At 41.4% G+C, this 22,351-nt stretch overlaps 3 protein-coding genes across 3 annotated transcripts in view; 1 reads left to right on the top strand and 2 right to left on the bottom strand.

Moving 5' to 3' along the window:
- Positions 1–7,936, top strand: part of PCYOX1 (prenylcysteine oxidase 1) — a 12,213-nt gene extending 4,277 nt beyond the window's left edge. Inside the window, exons 5-7 of the mRNA XM_014540924.1 lie at positions 5,815–6,026; positions 6,374–6,526; positions 7,026–7,936. Coding sequence (XP_014396410.1) covers positions 5,815–6,026; positions 6,374–6,526; positions 7,026–7,684 — 1,024 coding nt within the window. The 3' untranslated portion in view covers positions 7,685–7,936. The remainder of the gene's footprint in view (positions 1–5,814; positions 6,027–6,373; positions 6,527–7,025) is intronic.
- Positions 7,937–10,955: 3,019 nt separating this feature from the next.
- SNRPG (small nuclear ribonucleoprotein polypeptide G) lies at positions 10,956–16,763 on the bottom strand. The gene is made up of 4 exons (XM_005867787.2): positions 16,628–16,763; positions 15,820–15,842; positions 14,814–14,938; positions 10,956–11,147 (listed from the first exon to the last, which is right to left on the bottom strand). Exons 1-4 carry the CDS (start codon positions 16,657–16,659, stop codon positions 11,097–11,099), a joined length of 231 nt encoding a protein of 76 aa, XP_005867849.1. The 5' UTR covers positions 16,660–16,763; the 3' UTR covers positions 10,956–11,096.
- A 2,101-nt stretch (positions 16,764–18,864) lies between these two features.
- Positions 18,865–21,976, bottom strand: FAM136A (family with sequence similarity 136, member A). The gene is made up of 3 exons (XM_014540938.1): positions 21,758–21,976; positions 21,526–21,666; positions 18,865–19,706 (listed from the first exon to the last, which is right to left on the bottom strand). Exons 2-3 carry the CDS (start codon positions 21,658–21,660, stop codon positions 19,518–19,520), a joined length of 324 nt encoding a protein of 107 aa, XP_014396424.1. The 5' UTR covers positions 21,661–21,666; positions 21,758–21,976; the 3' UTR covers positions 18,865–19,517.
- Between the last annotated feature and the right edge of the window lie 375 nt (positions 21,977–22,351).

Raw genomic sequence — 22,351 nt, 5'->3', positions numbered from 1 at the left:
CCATTGACCCCTTCTGGCCCACCCCCATCTCCCACCCCAGGTTGGTTTACTAGATGCTAGAGATATTGAACTTATAAATGCTATTAATATTTGATTACTATGACTATTCCAATATAATAAAATAATTATTAAAAAGGTAAAAATTACATGTCATATGTGCCTGCTAAGTGCCTGGTACTATTCTAGGTCCCGAGGATATACAACCTAGAACATGTCCCTGCCCTTAAGAATATACATTATAGTAGAGCAACAAGCAGTAAATCCATAACTAAGAAAATATATAGAGGCATGGGGACCTGGGGCTTGGGGTGGTCAAGGGGAAGGAGGGAGGGTAGAGTAGGGGATGAGCATTTCGCTGCAGTTGGTCGCAGGGCCACCAGTGGAGAGCTGTGCCGGGAGGGCCTGGGTCCCGTGGCAGAGGCACCATGAGTCGCCAGGCCTGCTGCTCAACCAGGGAATCCTCTGGGTGACCTCGAGGTCCCATCAGCCGTGTTTGGACCCGATAACTTATGAGCTTAAAATTAAATTTAGTTCTGAACAAATGCAGCTTTTTTATTTGAGACAAACTATTTTGAAGACTGAGACTGGAGTTTTTTCTTTGAGGATATAGTAAATCTTTGGGAAAGTCTGTAATTTATATAGCTAAAATGTGAATCCTGAGATGGAATCTCTAAAAGGCCAGTACAAGGGAATAGATATTGGTGGAAGCATTTACACCCAGGCAGCTTGAAGAGTTCCAAATGGATCCTACCACTGAGAACTCAACTTGGCAGTCCACAGTGGGAAATACAAGAGTGCTGTGATAATATACAAGACAGGGTTCTTTTCACATGGATTTCATGAAATGAATGAAGACAATAGGTTTCTTACCCAACACAAATGGACAGTGGATTTGACTTTCTAAAGACTTTTTGTATCATTAAAACAAGTTCATTTTTGACATTTGAAGATGAAAGATGGCATGTTAACAGAGATGATAGTTTGTATGCCTGGAATTTTTATCAGTTTGATTTGTATGACCTTGTGGAGTGTTAACTTTAATAAAATTTCTGACACTTAAAAAAAAAGAAAATAAGTAGAATTTGTGTAGAGATAGGCAGTCACTTTTTAAAGAAGGTAGGTGGCATGGTGGTACACACTCAGCAGGAAAATCCAGTTCCAATGGCATCAGATGCGGTGCCACCTTGTATGTATAATTTTTTCCTTTTTAAAATTTATTGATTTTAGAGACAAGGGAGGAAGGGTGGGAGAGAGAAAAAGAAACATTGATTTGTTGCTCCACCCATTCATGCATTCACTAGTTGATTTTAAAATATATATATATGTATTTATTGATTTCAGAGAGGAAGGGAGAGGGAGAGAGAGAGATATAGAAACATCAATGATGAGAGAGAATCTTTGATTGGCTGCCTCCTGCAGGGATTGAGCCCGCAACCAGGGCATGTGCCCTTGACTGGAATCTTACCTGGGACCCTTCAGTCCGCAGGCTGACGCTCTATCCACTGAGCCGAACCAGCTAGGGCTCACTAGTTGATTTTTTAAAAAATTTTTATTTATTGATTTGAGAGAGAGAGAGAGAGAGAGAGAGAGAAGATAGGTAGATAGATAGATAAAGAGAAAAACATTGCATTGTTGTTCAATTCATTTATGTATTATTCATTCGTTGATTCCCTGACTGGGAATCGAACTGGCAACCTTTTGGTGCACAGGACAGTGCCCAGTGAACTGAGCCACATTGGCCAAGGGCCTAATTTCCCTTTTTGATTTACTTTCCTCAATATTTATCAGCCTCTAAATTATGTAATTTCCTCACATTTATTTATGTTTTTATTACCTGTTTCCCTAACTAGAACACAAGGTCCAATTAGGGCAGGTTTTTTTTTTTCTTTCTCTGTTATGTTGACTGACCTCTGCATCTTTGACACCTAGAACATTGCCTGAATCAAAGTTGATCCTCCATAAATAGTTGAGTGAATAAATGAATGAATAAATGTTAAGAGTTATACAAATGTAGTTTGAAAAGAAAAAGAGCTATATAAGCAATCTGATTAGCAGAAACTGCCAGTTACATGTCTAACTTTTTAAAAAATATGTTTTTATTGATTTTTAGAGAGAGAGGAAGGGAGAGGGACAGAGAGATAGAAACATCAGTGATGAGAGAGAATCACTGACCAGCTGCCTCCTTGCATGCCCTACACTAGGGATTGAGACTGCAACCTGGGCATGTGCCCTGACCCGGAATCAAACTGTGACCTCCTGGTTCATAGGTTAGCACTCAACCACTTAGCCATGCCGCTGGATGGGGGATAATTTTTTATAACATCACATGTTATTTTTGTCATGCTGACCATTAGCCACTGGTCACTTTACATTAGCCACTCTTCATTTTATGAGATATTCAGTCAATTATTTTTCTAAAAGAACTCAGTTCATCCTACTTTTTCCAAGTTCCTAGGTCCTAGAGGCCAAATGATATGTTGGGAAGGAGTTATTTAGGTGCTCAGTTTTGGCACTTATATTATTTTCCCCCACAAAAATTTATTCAACATTTTGTTCAGTACACTGGCAGACAGTAGGTAATATTAAAATGGATATGACATTGTCCCCTGCTCTCTAAAAATGTACAGTTTATTTTGGAGAAGAAAGTTGATCTAAAACTCTCTTCTCTTGATCACTGATAAAGATATTTCTTTGGCACTTATTTCTTCCTTTTATTCATATACTTGTGCATGTACCTTATTACCTGTTCTTAACTGTAAGCTCCTTGAGGGAAAGGGACCATGTCTTTCTCATTTTTGTATCACTGGGAATTTGAAAAATTATGTATTGAATTACTGTATGAACTAATTTATGTGGACATTCTTTTAAGTCCATAAAGTACAGAGATATGTCAGGTGGTATTTTCTAAAAATTAAATCATACCATGTAGTGTCTAAGTGCTGAATGAGAAGCATCAGTGGCAGGGGTGCTGTTAGGACTGATCAGATAATTGAATGGGTACCCCTCCCCTGGGAACTGACGTTCAGATCACTTCACAACCGACCTTCCCTTTCACTTAGATCACATTCCACTTGCTAAGACCATTATCTTTCCCAGGATCCAGACCCGCCCAGAGAGTTCCCCGCCGAAAAAGCCCACCTAGAGTCCCTTAAAACCTCTGACTCCCCATCCTTGGGTGCTGGTGCCATTTTGGGGCTCAGCCCATCTGGTTTTCCAGATGACCTAATAAATTTATAATTCCTTACCACTTTTGGCCTTGTGTGTACCTCCTTTGGCTACCCTAATAGGTGCTAAATTTTATGGGATTTTGGGAGATAACACTGTGGACTGAGAGGTTGGGCAAGACTTTGCAGAGGAGGTGTGATTCAAGCTCTGAAGGAAGTGTAGCTGTTCTCTGTTTAGGAATGGGAACTGTATTCCAGTTGGAGGAAAGAGGTAGTACAATATTAGGGAGTAATATGTAGAGCACTAGGGGCCCAGTGCACGAATTCATGCATCTTGAAAGGAACTGTGGGCCGCGAGGCTGCGGTGGGCACAGGGGCAGGTCTTGGCCCATCCTTTGCACCCCCCCGGCCCCTCCCACTGCAGTCCCTGGTGCCCTCTCTGCCAGCAGCCCCTGCTCCTGCTGCCGCTCCCACGCGCTGACTGCGCTGGCCCCGCTCGCACCTGCTGATGGTGTGGAGCGATTGGGGTCGGCGCCAGAAGTGGGTGTGAGCAGGGCTGGCGCTGTCAGTGGTGCAAGTGGCGGCTGCTGCCCCGATCACCCCTCAGGAGCAGGGGGAGGTGGAGAAGCCCTCAGAGGTGATCGGGGCTGGCAGCCACCACTCGCTGATGGCGCCGAGTGATCAGGACCGGCGCTGGGTACTGGCAGCAGGTGCCAGCGGCGGCTCTGGCGCTGGCAGTGGGTGTGAGTGGGGCCATTGCTGTCAGCAGTTGCAAGAGGCAGCTGCCAGCCCCTATCACCCCTCAGGAGCAGGGGGAGGTGGAGAAACCCTGAGGAGTGATCGGGGCTGGCAGCTGCCGCTTGCACCTACTGACTGCACCGAGCAGTCGGGGCCGGCGCTGGCAGTGGGTGTGAGCAGTGGTTCTGGCACTGGCAGCAGGTGTAAGTGGGGCCGGTGCTGGCGCAGGCGCCAGCAACAGGTGTGAGCGCTGGGCGGGACCACGGTGCACGGGAGCAATGAATTTTCAGTGACCACCAGAGGCTTGCCCTGATGACAACAACTGGCGCCCCGCCTTAGTCTGGCACCCCCACTCACCTGCTACACCATCTTGCTGAGGCCGACACTCGCCATGTCCCGTGCGTGCCCCCTAGTGGTCAGTGCACGTCATAGCAACCAGTTGTTCGGTTGTTCTGCCGTTCGGTCTATTTGCATATTAGGTTTTTATATATATAGATATTTAGAGACTGGTCAATGGGTCAGGTGTGCTCAAGTTGAGGGGATGAGTATGTGTGTATATGTGGTGGTGGGGGTTGAGGGCAAAGGGGGCAAGTTGTGCTTGAGCCTTCTACTTGACGTGTGATTTTTTATTTTATTTAAAAAAAATTTTTTTTAAATTGACTTTCAGAGAGAGAGGAAGGGAGAGGGGGAGAGAAAAACATTGAAGTGAGAGCAAAACATCTATTGGCTGCCTCCTGCAAGCCCCCTACTGGGGATCGAGCCCACAACCCAGGCAAGTGCCCTGACTAGAAATCGAACCGGCAACCTTTCAGTGCACAGGAAGACGCCCAACCAACTGACCATACTGGCCCGGGCTCAACAAGTTCTTTTAAAACTTCTTTGTTTCTTACCTGTAATTAGAGCAAAGGAATTAGACTTGAGTTTGGCTTTAAAATCTGTGATTAAAAAAAAAAAGTCAGGACTTTTAGTTAGTAAGCAGCATTAAGCAAGATGTTTTTTGAATTTAAGTGGGTGGATTATAAAATAAAAGAGGTATTTTAGGGCTTCTGAGAGATTATTGGAAGAAACTAGAAGCAGGTAGGTCAGTTACTAATTTTAGTAGTTTGAATATAAATCCTGACTCAAGAACAGGAAAATGAGATTGATAAGGTTTCCTTCTTGGGTGGGAGAAGCAGAAGGGAGAAGTAAAAATGTTTAAGTTTGAAACTGAATGAACTGAGGATGACATGTAGGATGTTAGGTGTGTCCTGTTATTTTTGTTTGGGATAGGGATTGGGTGGAGAGGATTAAGCCTGGTGGAAAGATAAATTATAATTTTAGACATGTCTAAATCTTACTGGAGGATACAATGATGAATGAGAATAAGATGTACCCACTTTTTTATTTTTATTTTTAAATCCTCACCCGAGGATATTTTTTCCATTGATTTTTAGGGAGAGTGGAAGGGAGAGGGAGAGACAGAGAGAAACACTGATGTGAGAGAGACACATCGATTGGCTGCCTCCCACATGCCCCTGACCAAGGCCAGGAGCCTGCAACCAAGGTACGTGTCCTTGACCGGAATCGAACCTGGGACCCTTCAGTCCGCAGGCCGACGCTCTATCCACTGAGCCAAACCGGTTAGAGCCCGTACCCACTTCTTTAAAGGTGCTCCCAGTGACTATATTAATGCAGAAGTGTCTATACAAAGGACAGTGGACTTTCAGAGGAGGCAGAGGGAGAGGGAGGGCTGAGAGCTTCTGGGATACCTGGAGAAGATGGTGGCTGAGGTGCGTCTCACATGATAAGTAGGAACCCATCAAAGAGAAACATGAAAGTCAGTGATTCTTATGGTGCTATTTCCCTTATTTATGCACCCTTTACCCCTATCTTGTTTGATGTTTAATGGCCATTTCTCTCTCTTTTTTTAAAGGATCTACCGCTACCAGTCTCATGACTATGCCTTCAGTAGTGTAGAAAACTTACTACATTCTCTAGGAGGGGACGACTTCCTTGGGATGCTTAACCGGACATTTCTTGAAACCTTACAGAAAGCAGGTTTTTCTAAGAAATTCCTTGATGAAATGATTGCTCCTGTCAACAGGCTCAATTACGGCCAAAGCATGGACGTCAATGGCTTTGTAGGTAAGCCAAGGCTTGGAAAGGTTATAGAATTGGTTCACAGAGGGGCGTACCTGACGTTATGGTTACTTCTGACCTAAGCCGTGAGTTGGAGAAGACTACCTTTCTCTGTGAAACCTCAGACATTGTTGGCAAAATTGTGTAAATGTAGATGTGCATTTTTATGGGGAGAGTGTCCTTAGTTTTCATTAGTTGAATGGTTCTCAGCTGGAGGAGATTTTGCCCCCAGGGGCCATTTGGCAATGTGTGGAGACATTGGGAGCAGAACTCACCTCATTGGGAAGGGAGAGTGGGTGGAGGGCTCCTTACCGAGCTAGAATTAAAACACTTTTTTTTCCTACTGCTGACAGGGGCAGTGTCACTAGCTGGTGCTGATTCTGGCCTTTGGGCGGTAGAAGGTGGCAATAAACTTGTTTGTTCAAAGCTCCTTCAGGCTTCCAAAAGCAACCTTATATCTGGCTCAGTAATGTACATAGAGGAGAAAACAAGAACCAAGCAGACAGGTGAGCTTGAATTTCTATTTGTTGGTTCCTGATTTCCCCTGTAGAAAATAATTGCTCAGGGAGAAAAAACTCTGTTCCTCCATTTCTCACTCAGTTCCAAATGATGGAATTTTAAATTGTATGTGTTGTGCTATGTGGAAATATTCTTAAATGTACTCAAGTACAGTGGCATGATTCCTTGGATTTAAAAAATTTTATTCTCAAAAGTAAATGTTCCTTATTTTGTACTTGTATTATTTTTATTCTGAGTAGGAAATTGGCCTCAGTTTGGGACAGTTATCCTAATAGGTAAAGTCTTTTTTTTTTTTTTAGAGAGAGAGATAGAAACATCAATTTGTTGTTCTTATTTATGCATTCATTGGATAAAGTTTTTAATTCCTTAGGACTATAAATGATTAAGAAGATATAGAATTTTTTTTTTTTAGAATTATTTTTAGGAGGCATAAAGTATAGTATGTTAGAAACACTAAAGAAATGTATGCATCCTTATTTCTTCTAGGACACCCCACAAAGATGTATGAAGTGGTCTACCAAACTGGATCTGAGACCCGTTCAGGCTTTTATGACATCGTCTTGGTGGCCACTCCACTGAATCGAAAAATGTCCAATATAACTTTTCTCAACTTTGATCCTCCAATTGAAGAATTCCATCAATACTACAAACAAATAGTGGCAACTTTTATTAAGGGGAAGTTGAATTCAACTTCTTTTAGCTCCAGAGCCTTAGATGAATTTGGTCTCAGTACAATCTTAACCACTGATAATTCACATTTGTTTATTAATAGCATTGGGATTGTGTCCCCTGTAAAAGAAAATAATAATCCTCAACCATCTACAGATGGAGCTTTTGTTTGGAAGACCTTTTCCCCGGAAACTCTTACTAACGAGCAACTTTTAAAGCTCTTTTTGTCCTATGAATATGCTGTGAAGCAGCAGTGGCATGCATATCCTTACTATAAGCCTCCAGATAAATGCCCCCCCATCATACTCCATGATCGACTTTATTACCTCAATGGCATAGAGTGTGCAGCGAGTGCCATGGAAATGAGTGCCATTGCAGCCCACAATGCCGCTCTCCTTGCCTATCATCGCTGGAACGGGCACACAGATATGATTGACCAAGAGGATTTGTATGAGAAACTGAAAACTGAACTATGAGATAACACTTTCATTCCCCCCCCTCCTGGTTCCAAATGGAATATCACTGGCAAAAAAGAACACAATCTGAGCAGAGATGATTTTGAATCAGATATTTTGCCATTATCATTGTTTAACAAGAGTAATCCCAGTGAGTCATGGGAAAATACAAAGGTCTAAGTGTGAAGGTGTAACTATTGTATTTATGCCATCTCCAAAATGTGTGTGTAATTTTCAGAGTACATTTATTAAAGCTGGCGACTGTGAAACAAAGGAAGGACTTAGGGTAGAAGCAAAAGGACAGGGTAGAAGAAGCAAAAGGAGAAAGCCTAGGTGGTACTCTGCTTTGGTTCCCTAGAAACGTTATAGAGGTGAGCCAAGGCAGAGCTGCTGTTAGCTCACCGAAAAGTCAGAAAAAAGGGGCCTGGGAGATGGGTTCAGGGTGTTAGTCCTGGATGAACTGCTGCTGCCCATTGCTCCCCTGGTTGCAAGTCTTGTGGGGACCCTTAGCGTTTAGGAGAGAAAAGTAAAGATGCACACCTGAGATGGAAAAAAAGGCATGGGCGTGTTCCAGAGAGAGCCTGCTCCAAAATTTTGTAACTCTTAAGGTCCATCAACAGTGTTTTCCAAACTTGTCTGATCATAAGAATCATCTGGAATTTGTTAAACATATGGAATTCCCTAGTTCCTCTGGAGAGTCTGATTCCATAGGTCTAGAGGTGAGGCCTTGGATTTTGAATAAAACTTTAGAGCATTTTAAGCTGAACACTTGAGGAAGAACTTAAAGACATATCTTTTAGTTGGGGACTAGTTCATTTGTGCTTACAGCTGGTGTGATCTTTAGTCACATAGTGAAATCTGCTATGGGAGCTGGTATCTTATGCCTGGCTTTAGTAATTTATACCATTTTCCAAGTAAATGTGCCCATTACTGAAGCCTTGACTTTTAGAATGATGCTTTTGATTGCTTCTGCATTTTTTTTTTTTTTTAGGAATGAAATTCAGAAGTCTGAGTAGTATAACTTTAAGATGTCATACAAAAACTCCAGTAAAATGAAAAGCAAATATAGGCTATTGATGTGAAGAAATTGGCCTTCTATTATCAAAACCTCACCAATGGAGCTTTTATATATTTTTACCTTTTAAAAATGTTTTTATTGGTCTTATAGAGAGGGAGGGAGAGGGGGAGAAATATTGATGTGAAAGAGAAACATTGATTGGCTGCCTCCAGCATGCCCCCTACTGGGGATTGGACTCAACTGGGGCACGTGCCCTGACCAGGAATCAAAGCAGTGACCTTCTGGTGCAGGGACAACACTCAACGAACTGAGCCATACAGGCCAGGGCTCACCTATGGAACTTTAAAAAAATACAGATAGACTCCTCCCCACCCCCCGCCCCCCAATTAGAGATTCTAATATAATAGATTGAGGATAGGACCTCACCATTGTAGCTTTTTAAAGTTTCTAATGTGCAACCTGTGTTGAGAATCACTGATTTGGGCAACTGAAATGTCTCCAAAGGGTTTGTAGTGCCTTAAAATTGTCACAAGAAATTCAATCCATAATCAAAGCAGATTCATTTTGTGAAGAATGAGTTCTCAATGAGAAAGCATTGACAGTTTAACAGCAGACAACCGAGACTAATTATTCTAGAGCAATTGACATGAGTAGGACGTTCAGAATGACACCATACTTGATCAAATCCAGCATGTTTCAACTTCTTAAGCTACTGTACCATTTTGAGAAACTGGTTGCTGAAACCTTAAGATGGTAGTCTCAACCTTGACTGCACTTTGAAGTCACCTGTAGGACTTTAAAGCTTCCCAAGGGATTCTAACATGCAGCCAAACTTGAGAACCAGTTCTACATCTACTGTACAATACAAAGATCATGAATGACTGTCAAGGTAGAGATAGAACAAGTAAAAGCTTGTGAATTCAAATAACTTGCAAAAAAGTTAACATGTACTGTTATTTAGTTTGTCAAAGGGTCAGTTTTCTAATTTTATTTTTAAAATGTTATTTTTTTCCACATTGTTTTAATGAAGACAATATGTAGAGAATGTATATGCTACACTGGTACATACTAATTTATCATCTGTAGACTTATTTTGCAATGGGATATATTTTTACTTATAAGAATTTTTTCCAACAGGAAATCTGTTGGAAATTGCTTCCTCAAAGAGCAAAACAGGTTATCTGTATATCAAGCATATTAGTTTTAATAGTTACAGCATTAAAGAATTTAATTGGTTGAAAAATATCAGCTCATTTACTCATCTTTTTACGGAAGAGACTGGTAAAAATGATGCAGAGGCAGGATGAGACAGTTCTGCAACTTGAGTATGCATTGGACTCACCTGAATTTTTCAATAGGTTTGGAGTGGCATATAAAAATTTGCATTTCTAAGTTGCAAGGTGATCTTGCTGGTCTAGGAACCCCACTGAGAACCCATTCTACAATTCAGCTCTATGTGGTTGTAAAAAATCAAACCTATCAACTTCAGTGAAGACTTAAAATGTATTGGAATAAAAATGGAAAAAATTGGAAAATGTTGGACATCACACCAACTCTCAAGTGGTTTGATCCCTCTAGCTGTTTTTTGGCAAAACACATTTCCTATAAGTAGGAATACCATTTTAGAGATACATAAGCCATCCACTGTGTTGTTTTCCAAATACCTTATGTACTCACTTGTATGTACCCCATTCTCTACAGTTTTAAAGTGACTCAAGATTTGTAGGCTTTTTACCAAATCACAAAAAGAGCAGGCCTAAGCATTTGTTAGGCTTCTTAAGGTTAGGTTTATGATATACAGCTTTGTGTAATATAGCCTTCATCAGTTTGTGCACGCTCATACTTGAACTAGATGAATGTATTATGGGCAGTATTATCACTACTCCACAAAGAACAATACACTGGAATATTTTTCTCTGGGTTCTATTTCAGCTCTTGTATTCAAAATATTTTCCCATTTATGTCCAAAATAAACAGCAACATAATTACTTCCTGTTTTCTATTGTCCTCTACTTGGAATGCAAATGTGCTTGGAAAAGCCAGAGTATATCAAAGTTACTACAAGAATTTTGAAAATTATAATTAGTTTCAGAAGAAACCTACTCAGTTTGCAGGTTCTTTTATCTCTATTCAATGTTAAAAGATGGGAAAAAGGCATCCTTTTATATTAATGCATAAAAACCTTTGGGGAAAAAACATCAGTGTTAACTAGGTATAGTTCATATAAGAAAGAGCTAATCTAATTTTTAAGTTCAGAACATCTGAGAAAGCATGTTTTGACCAATACAAAAGTTTATTTAACAAAAGTTCAATGTGAAAATGGACTGGACTCTATTTTTAAATTGTAGTAAAACAGGTGCTATGGAGAGGGGACACGTGGAAGCAGTTGATTTCTCTGGTAACTATAGCCATTCTTCATACTCGTTCCAAGGCTTCTAACATGATGATACTATTTCCTCGTATTACCTAAGAGAAAAGTAAATTTAAAAAGACCACAAGTCATTTAACAGACATACCATGATGAAAGAATTTTCACCAAATCATTAATGGTTTTGCAGTATTAAATATCAGTTTGAGGCTTTTTTCAAGCCACAGGAATACCAAATAACTTGTCTTTTAAACACTCATGAAGTCATATAAGCCCTTTTTAATGAGATGCACGTTATCTAGATCAAAGGCTAACAACTACCCCTTTGAGATATCAAGTCTCCAGTGACTCATTTCACCTCCTCATGGATTTGCTTTTCAAAATGCAGTAATGAAAATATATTTGAAATAAACAGTAACAAATAAGCAGGATGCAAATAACATACCCATCACTGCCCCTAATCCAGTGGTCGGCAAACTCATTAGTCAACAGAGCCAAATATCAACAGTACAACGATTGAAATTTCTTTTGAGAGCCAAATTTTTTAAACTTAAACTATATAGGTAGGTACACTGTTAACTTAATTAGGGTACTCCTAAGCTGGCCTTTGCTAAAAACGTCCTCAATCTGATTGAGGTACGTTCTCTGAGGTCGACCCCTTCCAACTTTCCTATCCACACTCGTCTTGTATACTTGTTTCAGATAGACGAGTGTGGATGGGAGAGTTGGAAGGAGTCGACCTCAGCGAAAGTACCTCAAAACAATGTACCTCCCCTGCGCTGTGTATCCCGTCGCCTGACCAACCGACACCCCCCACTTCTTCTAATGCCACTTCTTCAAAAGACTCGCCCAGGCCAAAAACCGACTTCTGCGCATTGGCCACGAAGTTTCAATCGCACTGTACGTGTGCGCCCGCACGTGGTATTTTGTGGAAGAGCCACACTCAAGGGGCCAAAGAGCCACGGTTTGCTGACCATTGGCTTAAGGGATCCATAAATTAATGGGGAAAAAAGTGCAATAGAATATGCATGTTATTAGTTTTGGGTGAAGATCAATTAGGAAACAAACCAGAATGAAAGTTGTGCAAAGCAGGCTCTAAGAAATGGCATTTTAGCTGAGTTTTGAAAATTGGGTAGATTTTTTTATAAGAAAATAGGAAATTCTGTATCTTATCTGGGGGATAAGGAAAGAATCTAATTGGCAGTAAAAGATTATGAAGGGAAGTGGAAACAAAGATAGTTTGCACCCAATCTTAGAAGGCCTCAAACACCAATCTTAAAAGTGTTTGGAGGGGACCAAGAAACCAACAATGTGCTACTGAAAATTTCACAGTTGGAATGACCAGTTCTGGCAACAGCATAGACAGACCTTTGAACAACACCGGACTGAGGGGGCCAAATGCCCGCACAGTTGAAAATCTGTGTACAGCTTTTGACTCCCAGTCTTACCTCAAAGGGGATCGTTTCCAGGACCCCCTGCAGATACCAAAATCGACAGATGCTCAAGTCCCTTATATAAGAAAGCATACAGATGGCTCTCCACATCCATGGATTCCCAACCACGAAAACAGTATTTTCAATCCACAGTTGGTTGAATCAGTGGATGTGAAACCCAGGGACACTGTGTAGCTACTGAAAAAAATCAGTGTATAGGTGGGCCTGCATAGTTTAAATCCATGTTGTTCAAGTGTTAACTGTATAAGAGAATGGGAGAGAGTTTAGAGGCAAGAAGAGAAGTTATACAGAAAAGGCCCTAGGACTAGCATAGTGCCTGACATAGCCAGACACTTATGAGAGCACAGATGAAATGGCTAGTAACTGAGTTCAAGAGCGATAGAAAAATAAGTCAAACTCCAGGGCAAGGCTTTTGTGAATACAGGGTTTAGCAAAAGTAGGTTTACAGTTGTGAGCATGCAAAACAGAGTTTATTCTTGTATAACCTAGATCAGGTCACACCCAGATCAGGTCAAATAGAAGCTCAAGGAGAATGTACCTGAAAAGGTCAATTTACAGGAAACTTGGGGGAGTCTTATACCTAGAGACTCTAAGCTGTTTTTCCAGCCCTGATGATGGACTTTTCAAAATGCAGTAATGAAAATATATTTGAAATAAACGGTAAAAAATATTGGAACAAGTCATTAAAAAAAAATTACACCGCCAAAACCGGTTTGGCTCAGTGGATAGAGCGTCGGCCTGCAGCCTGAAGGGTCCCAGGTTCGATTCCGGTCAAGGGCATGTACCTGGGTTGTGGGCACATCCCCAGTAGGAGATGTGCAGGAGGCAGCTGATCGATGTTTCTCTCTCATTGATGTTTCTGACTCTCTCTCTCCATTCCTCTCTGTGAAAATCAATAAAATATATTTTAAAAAAAATTACACCCCTCTATTGCTCAAACTATAAAAGGGGGTAAGGGGAAAAAATCAAGTCTAACAACTAGAAACTCTTATCACCTCATAGAGGTTTCTACGCTCTATGATTTGCTAAAGCTAAGTTGTCCTTTTTGATTCAACTTTCCCAAGAAACTTGGACTTACCACTTAGTGGGTATATTGTCCTGTGCTGGGCAAAGAGAGGGATTCAAAGTCTGGGTCTTGCTGAGAAACATCAAAAATTGAACCCACAACCTTGACATACTGGGTCGACACTCTAACTGAGCTACCCGGCCAGGGCTTACCTTGACTATTTTTAAATTTGGGTGTGATAAACTAGAAATCCAGGTTAATTATATACACAATTAAAAATAAAATTGTGATCTTCGGACTGGCAGATATGCATCAAATGGGCACTTGTTAAAAATGCATCAATTGATGCAAAATTGATGCTTATTCCAAATGGGCACTTGTTAAAAATCTCAGGTTCCACCCCCCATCTTATGAGTTAGGATCTGTATTTTTACAAGATTATCTGAGAATTCATAAAGATGTTTTTTTTAGATATTTTATTTCTATATTTATTTATTTTTTAGAGAGAGGAAGGGAGAGGCATAGAGAGATAGAAATCCAATGAGAGAGAAAAATCATCAATCGGCTGCCTCCTGCATGCCCCCTACTGAGGATAAAGCTTGCAACCCAGGCATGTACCCTAACCAGGAATTCAAATGGTGATCTTTGGTTCCTTGATCGATGCTCAACCACTGAAACACGCAGGCCAGGCCATAAGCATGTTCTTAACCTTTACTACACATTAATATTTTAACAAAACAAAACAAAAAGCACCACTAGGGATAGCTTCAATTGTTTTGGGGTAGAATCTAGTTCTTGTTTTTTTGGGAAAACTCAGGTGATTGTAAATGCTCTGCACCAGTGGTTAATCTTCACTTTACATTCAAATCATCTGCAGAACTTAAAAAACAAACAAACAAAAACCAAACCCCTCTAAGCTACATCCCAAACTAATCTGATTCTAAGATGCAATTAAGATGCAGACCTACTGCTCTCTAATAAAGATTGACTATGGGCTTCTATTATAGAATAAAGCTAAGAAAAAAAAAAAAAAAAGACTTCCAACAGCTATTTCAAGTCCAAGGACCTCTGAGGGTTCTATGTAAGATGCAAATCTAACTTGCCAGGTAAGTGCAGATCTAACTTAAAGGTAACTGGAACAGTTGAATGACTGCCAAGTGTTAAACTCAAAGGAAGATGGAAAGTCTAATGTTGCCTGTAATTTGCCTAACTTCAGTTTAGTTCAAGACTTTGATAGAGGAAAATTGATGCTTATTCCAAATGAAAAATAAGTCTCTTAAGAGAAATGTCACATCTTTACTTACCACCATTCCAATATTGTTCTGTTGCCCACCAGTTGCCATCTCCACACATTCATCTATCACAAGATTCATAAAGGGATCAAATCCCCGTAATATTCCTTGGACATGTCTGCCACCATTTAATTTCACTATAAAAAAAGGAAAATGAAGTTTTAATAAAACTGGGCATTAACTATCAAGTATTCATTAAAAATTAGATGGAGCCCAGCTGATGTGGCACAGTGACTGAGCGTCCACCTATGAAACAGGAGGTTCCGGTTTGATTCCGGTCAGGGTGTGTGCCCAGTTTCCGGCTTGCTCCCCACTGTGCAGGAGGCAGCAGACCAATAATTCTCTCTCATCATTAATGTTTCTATCTCTCTCCCTCTCCTAAAAAAAAAAAAAAAAAAAAAAAAAAAAAGAAATTAGGTGGAGTAAAACCCAGGTACATGAGATGTGCAATCCACTATCCTTACTATATGCTAAGCACTGGGCTAAACATTTTACATTTACTTCCACATTCAAACTTACAAGAATCCTGTAGAATTATCCCAACTTTTTACGAGGGAACTGAAGTATAAGGCTTTTAAAAGTAACTGGTTCAAGGTTATACAGCTATTGTGTGGTAGGGCTTGGATTCAAACGGAAAGTTGCTTACCTATCTCTAAAGCCATGATCTTAACCCCTACAAACTTCAAATACTATGCAGGTCAGATTTTTAGTTTTTGTCTATGTTCTTTGTTTAAAAAAAGATAAAATTTCAAATATCACAAAATAGAAAAATCCTGTTAATTTTGTGACAGTGAGGGAGGGCTTATATAAACTTTTGAAAAGTCTGAAGTTCTGTGCAATTTATTAAATTGCAAAAATTAGGCAAATAAAACTGTCTAGTTAGGATTTTGCTAGACCTGCTTCATACGTCAGAGGCTCTGTGTGCTTTGAATCTTTATAAAGTTGCTCCAAACACTGTATACTGCCAAGACATTTGTAAAGACCAACTGAATAATTAAAAACAAAAAAGAAAACTTACATGACAACTTCTTGTCCATAAATCTGAAATAGCAAAGAGATAAAGATTATAACTACTAAAATTATATTTACACAATAGGAATAACGAAATTTAGTACTTATACAAAGCAATGTATTTTAAGAAGAAGCAAGATAATAAATAAAATGGAATAGGTTTATAATAAATTAATGTACATTAAATTGAGTCTTTATACTGACGTGAATTACAAAAACACTCTCGTTGTTCAATACTGACCTAATTTCCTATGGCTGGATTTTATAGCCATAATAGAATAACAAATATTTTATTTTATTTTGGTTATTTCGAAAACCAAACAAAATTTTGAAGAAATTAGAAGTTGTAATCAAACCACATCCAATCCAATAGCTATATTTGAGACAATAAGTGGTGTTTTGTTTAATATTAAGGTTTTATTCTTCAATACATAATGATAGTTTAGCAAAATAATTGCATATTTTGAAGATTTAAACAATTTAAACCAGAAAATCCCATCTCAGCAGAGTACAATATCGGATCTAGTACAGGATGATTAACAAAGGGTTCGAGATCTTCAAGTCACGGGGGAGAGCGTGGGGGAGACGTGGGGCCTCGGCCAAATCGGGGAAAGCCAGGGGCCTAAGCTGCCTTGGGTAACCATGCCGACCCAGCAAAAAATGCGATTTCTGCGCGGGTTCAGGCCCGGAAGCGTGGGACCCTGGCTGGGACCTGCGCGGCCGAGGACCCGAATGCGCACGCCAGGCGCACTGACGGGAAATGGAGGGGCATACAAAGAAGCCGCCAATCACCCGCGGCCCCCGCAGATACTTACTTTTTTAACTCGGGAGGGTGAGCTTTGCTCATGGTGGCGAAGCGAGCTCAAAGATACTTCCAAACGGAATTAGGGGCAGCTCTGGCGCTCCCGCGGTAGGCCCGGCGTTTTGCGTCTGACTTCACCGATCCGTTAGCCAATCGGTTGCCGGCAACTTTCACATTTCACCTCGCGATACTAAGGGGAAGCCTGAGCGTGTAGACTAGGCCCGAGCTTCCGGTTGCGTCGCCAGCGATTGGCCAGGGCAGAGGGGTGTGGCCTCGCGAAGTCCTTGATTTCATTTTCTCTTCCGTAAGATTGAGATATAGGTCCCGACTCTACTTTTTAATATATTTTATTGGTTTTTTTACAGAGAGGAAGGGAGAGGGATAGAGAGTTAGAAACATCGATGAGAGAGAAACATCGACCAGCTGCCTCCTGCACACTCCCCACTGGGGATGTGCCCGCAACCAAGGCACATGCCCCTGACCGGAATGGAACCCGGGACCCTAGAGTCCGCAGGCCGACGCTCCATCCGCCGAGCCAAACGGGCTAGGGCAGGTCCCGACCCTTTTAAACAACACCAGTTAATCCCTAATTTTAGTGGATCGCGTCGTTTATTTTATTAACATCTAGCAAATGAAAATAAGCTCTAGATAGGTGGGCCCCTGATAATTTTTTGGAATGTATTCCCACAGCATATTGCTTGCTAAGCCTGGGGTTCCTTTAACATCGCAATTAGTGACCTCTGCACCAACAAGTAGGGTGACATGCCTCAATTTCCAATAATTTGAATCCAGAGCCCGGAAGTAGATTCCCGATGGGATGGTCTTGCTATTCTTGTAACACTGCCTACGGATCCCTACTTAAATGTGAAATGTACCTTGATCCCATACATAAAACATGAAGCACAGCACACAAACTCTCCGAGGTATTGATTTTCAAGTCAAAAGTGTTAAGTGTAAAAAGTAGTCTCTGACTTGTTCTCAGTTAACTTACCCAAAATAGGGGAATCCACATTAATGAATGAAATACAATAGGGATTAGAGAAGACTTGGACCAAAATAGAAAAGCCTTGGTGATTCTAAGTACTGGCTGGTTCTCTTAAAATTGAATTCATTCCTAATATTCAGGAATGGCTCTACAGGGGTGGGCAAAAATAGATTTATAGTTGTGAGTACACGAAACAGTCTTTATTCTTATATTATTATTTATTAATTATTGTATTTTCCATATGAACTGTAAACCTACTTTTGCCCACCCCTGTATTGAAATGCCAATGATAGTAAAGACTTAGTTAAACGAATATATTTTGTATTCTCTTGGTACTCAAAATCCTAGACACTGCATCTTCTCTTGAGGGGTCATAACAGTATCTTTTCTACCTCCTGCTGTTAGTGTTTAGTTGAAACTAGAAACCTGATATATTAGTAGATAATGAATCTTTTTTTTAGTTTTATAGTTTCTATCTTTTTACTAGTACATTAATGGACTTAAAGTAAAAGTGCCCTAGTCTGCCCTTGAAATTTTTCCCATTTACAACAACCAGGTCCTGCATCCAAACCATAACACATAATTTTCACTCTTCTGGACCTCATAAGAAACTTATTTCACACATTACAAGGAAAAGCATTCTTAGAAAGTTATATATTCACTGCCCAGATATAAAAAACACAATAGTAGAGGAAAATTAAACCTTATTTATATTTTAAAACCAGACCATTAGGAAAATATATCACAGTCTTGAAACGGCAAACAGACAAGCTATTTTATCATTTCAAGTAATAAGTTGGTAAAAAGACAGCAGCTCCTTATCAAAACAGTAAGGTGCCAGAGCTGGGGTAGGAACACTGTATGTTGCAAAGGGCCCGGCAAAAGTGGTATTTGGTAATGGGGGGCTGCCCTTCTTTTTTCTCCCTTGCTCTTCCTGTTGCCAAAAGATTGTCTCAGTAGGGCTCTGTTATTTGAGGCGGCTACGTAAGCAATACTGGATTCAGGTTTCATTCCTGAAAACCAGGTTTTTCCCAAATCCAGTACTTCATAACTCTTAATGAAGCAGCAACAGTTCCTCTCTCACTGTTTATTCCTGGATATTGGTATACAGCACAATCAAAACCCTCTTGCCCTTCAAGGTGGAGGACCACGGCAAGATTGTCCCGTCACTGCTGCAGACGGGCTTAGGACCCATCACGGCAGCCAGTGAGAAGGAAGGTCTGCTTCCATGTCCAGGGTGACATTGCCTCTCATGTTTCTGTAGGGTTTCCGAGCTGGAAGGTGTAATGTGTGAGCACTTAAATGCATGTCCACACCTTGGACAGAAACGATATCTATCCAAAGGAACCTTTTCAAGTTCTTATCCAAACTCCCTCCCTCAACTCCACATCTTAAATGAACTTTATGCCCTTGTACCTAAAACCAAACCAAACAAAACAAATACTCAGAAACCGTTTTTCCACTTCTCAATTAGTAACCTCATGGGTTTTGTTTCACAGCTTATGGACAATGGTGTGGTAATGCTTCTGGTAAACAGGAGGTTGGCAACAAACAGAAACACCTCTCCTCCCCTCCCACCAGACCACTGGCAGGTTAGAGGACACTGTCAGCTTGTCGGTACCTCAGAGGGCTCTGGCTTCATATGAGGGAAATGCCTGCTGCCAGGATAAGCATTTGCCACATAAAATTTAGGCTCTCAAAAACTCTCTGACCCAAACTTTAGCACCAGTTTTTTCCCCCATTTCACTTTCTAGGATTAAAACATAAAAGAACCCTGTCCAGAGGCAAGTGACACATGCCTTAAACTTGCTGCCATCCTTAATTTCTTCATCCCTAAACTGCTTAAAAGACCAACATTCGCACTCTTCATTTTAAACAGGTTCCTGCCCTCAGCCTCCATGGCCAATGGCAAAGACTGCTATTTCTGAATGGATGAGAGAGACTCCTTCATCTTCTTGGTCAAGGTGGGAATGAGGTTCATATGGTCATCTACGCACTTGGTCACACAACTCTCCAGCTGCCGCTTCACCTGACGCTCTTTACTCCCTGCATCTATGGAGTCTTTGGCTTTGTCGTTGCAATGCATGGTGCACCGGGCCAGGCGGTCCTGTGGCAAGAAGGAAGAGAACAGAGAAGGCTAAGAAGTTGGCCTCTATTTACCGAGTGCTTATCACGTGCCAGGCCTTGTGCTACATACAGGTAAGTCCTCACTTAATGTTGTCATGGAACTGCAGTGAAACGATGTATAACGATACCAAGTTTACCATAGGCTAATTTGTATACAGGAGTCAAGTTCCTCTGGTTTCTTATCCATGTTATAACAAATGACGTTGTTTGAAGACCTGCTGTGTTTTGGCTTGACATGTATTATCCTGATGAATTAAAGAGACCCTATGGTGAAATTAACCAGGATTATCCTGATTGAAACAGAGGGTGGCACCAGAAGGGCCCAGACAAAGCATTACTAGAAAGCAGGTAAATGACAGAATAAATTGTACAGAAGCCCTTTCCAGGAAGTGAGAAGTAACTAGAGACCAGTTACTCAATTACAGAAAGACTTACACACATCTTGATTATTTAATGTCTGTCCTTGCTATAGAAAAACACTCAACAATTACTTATTGACTATCTTCTGTGTGTCAGATACTCTCCTAATGGGGGATACAGCAATGAATAAAACAGATAAAGTCCTTGCCCTTATAGAACTTATATTCACTAAGGGTAGATAGACCAACAAAATAAATGAGTGGAGATGTTGAGGAAACCGCTGGATATATGAATTTGGAGATCAGGAGTGGAGTTGGTCTAAAGATATGTAGTTGTCAGCAAATAGATGATAATTATAACCATGAGACCAGAGAACTAGATAGAAAAAAGGTTCAAGAACAGCCCTGGGGAGTCCCATGTTCAGAGGCTGGAAAGGGGAAAAGCCGGCAAAGGGGGTCGTAAAAGGATGGCTAAGGAGAGAGGTAGAAAACCAGGAAAGTGAGGTGTCCTGGTAGCCAACTAAATAAAGCATTTCAAGGAGGGCAAAAGTGATGCACTGTGTAAATGACGCAGATAAGTTGAGTGAGATGAGGAATGAGAAATGACCACTGGATTTAGCCCAATGGAGAGGAGTAGCAAGAGCAGTTCTGGCACAGGAGAAGAGTAGGCCTTAGTGGAGAGGGCTGAAATGTTCTACAGCAGTTCAGGAGTCAAAATTTCAAAGACCCTATTTATAAAATTAGGTGTCAAAATAAACACAAAAATCTTTTGGATTTTCATGATTTTGGAGACATTATTCTTATCAGCAATTTTAAATAATTTTATGTAGCAGAATATAAAAATGTATCACATTAGATATAATTTATCCATGTGAACAGAATCCCAGACTATGAAGAACTGAATAGAAATGGGCCCTGCTTCCCCCAAGTTCCAGAAAAATATACTCAGAGGAGGGGAGTAAAATGAAGTTGTGATTACCCTTTGCTCCAGACAGGGATTTGGGGGACTCCTAGTGACCTCAGCGGGGCTTGTGAGGCAGGGAGTCAGCAATAATAACGCTTCATATAAATGACTGCTCTTTAGTGACATGGGGGCTACTTTCTGTGTGTAGCAAGTAGGGGCTACACCCAGAGTGTGTAAATCCATAAGATGATGGTAGGATCTTGCTCTAATCTGTACGCTTTAAGACTAGTCTATTCCACTTTCCTGGGGATTCTGCTATTATATGAATGAATGAATATATGTTTTAGAAAGATCTGTACTATACATACATATTATATTTGGTAACTACAGAAAAAAAAAAGCATAGGGCTCTTGGTTACGAACTCCCTCCGTAACTCATTGTTTCTATGGGAAATAAGCGCTCGATCTCCAGTATTGTGTCCAAAATTTCAAACTCTGTGAAGACTGGTTGACCGTAGCACTGGGATATTGCTCACCTGGAACTTCTCCAACTCGCTGGTAACCAGGGCCTGGGCTTGAGCCAGAGGTGCGTGGCAGCGCTCAATGCACTGGTGCACCTGCTGCATGGACGCCTGGCTGTCCTCACAACAGTCAGCGCTGCACCGGAACATGAGGCCCTGGGAAGGGAGGGCAGAGAGAGGTCAGGTAGGGACAGAGATGACCAATGAAGTGCAACAGGGGTTAGGGGGAGGGTCTACATATTTGCACCTCTCCTCAGACCAGCCATCGGGATGTTAAGACCACAAACGGGAAAACTATCCTCAGTGCCTCGCAGAGTGTTTCATAGCCTTCTTGCTTCTATCTCAGTGGCAACTGTTGCCTCCAGGGCTGGGTGGACACGGAGGTGGCGGTGGGTCAGAGGAAGCCAAATTCTGAAAACCAGGTGCCTATACCACAGAGTTCAGAGGCCAGCAACCTAGTAATTTAATCTAAGTTGCACCAGGGGGCAACCCATCCATTAATTAATGGCAAGGGAAACTCACAATCCTGTCAGGGAGGCAGGACCAACACCACAAAATATCAGGGGATCAAAGCGGAACAACATATAAACCAGCGCTTGGTGCCCCGAGACCTGGCCATGACCTGGCCACCGAGGGGCGGAGCACTCTCGCCTTTCCGTCCCTCACCTGGGCTGGGCTTTCCCCGCGGGCAGCGCCCGTGCACAGGGGGCCGGGCCGGAGGGGAAGGTGGCGGGGCAACACCTCACCCCGGGGCTCGCTAACCCTGGTCCGGCCCCCTTCACCCCCGTGCAGGCCGGGGCGATAAACGGCCTTGAGCCTGGCGAGGACGCACACATTTCAT

Source organism: Myotis brandtii, unplaced genomic scaffold (assembly GCF_000412655.1).
Source record: "Myotis brandtii unplaced genomic scaffold, ASM41265v1 scaffold251, whole genome shotgun sequence".
In the NCBI taxonomy this organism is placed as follows: domain Eukaryota; kingdom Metazoa; phylum Chordata; class Mammalia; order Chiroptera; family Vespertilionidae; genus Myotis; species Myotis brandtii.
Note: the sequence above shows the minus strand (reverse complement) of the source record. Positions and strands in the feature narration are given on the sequence as shown.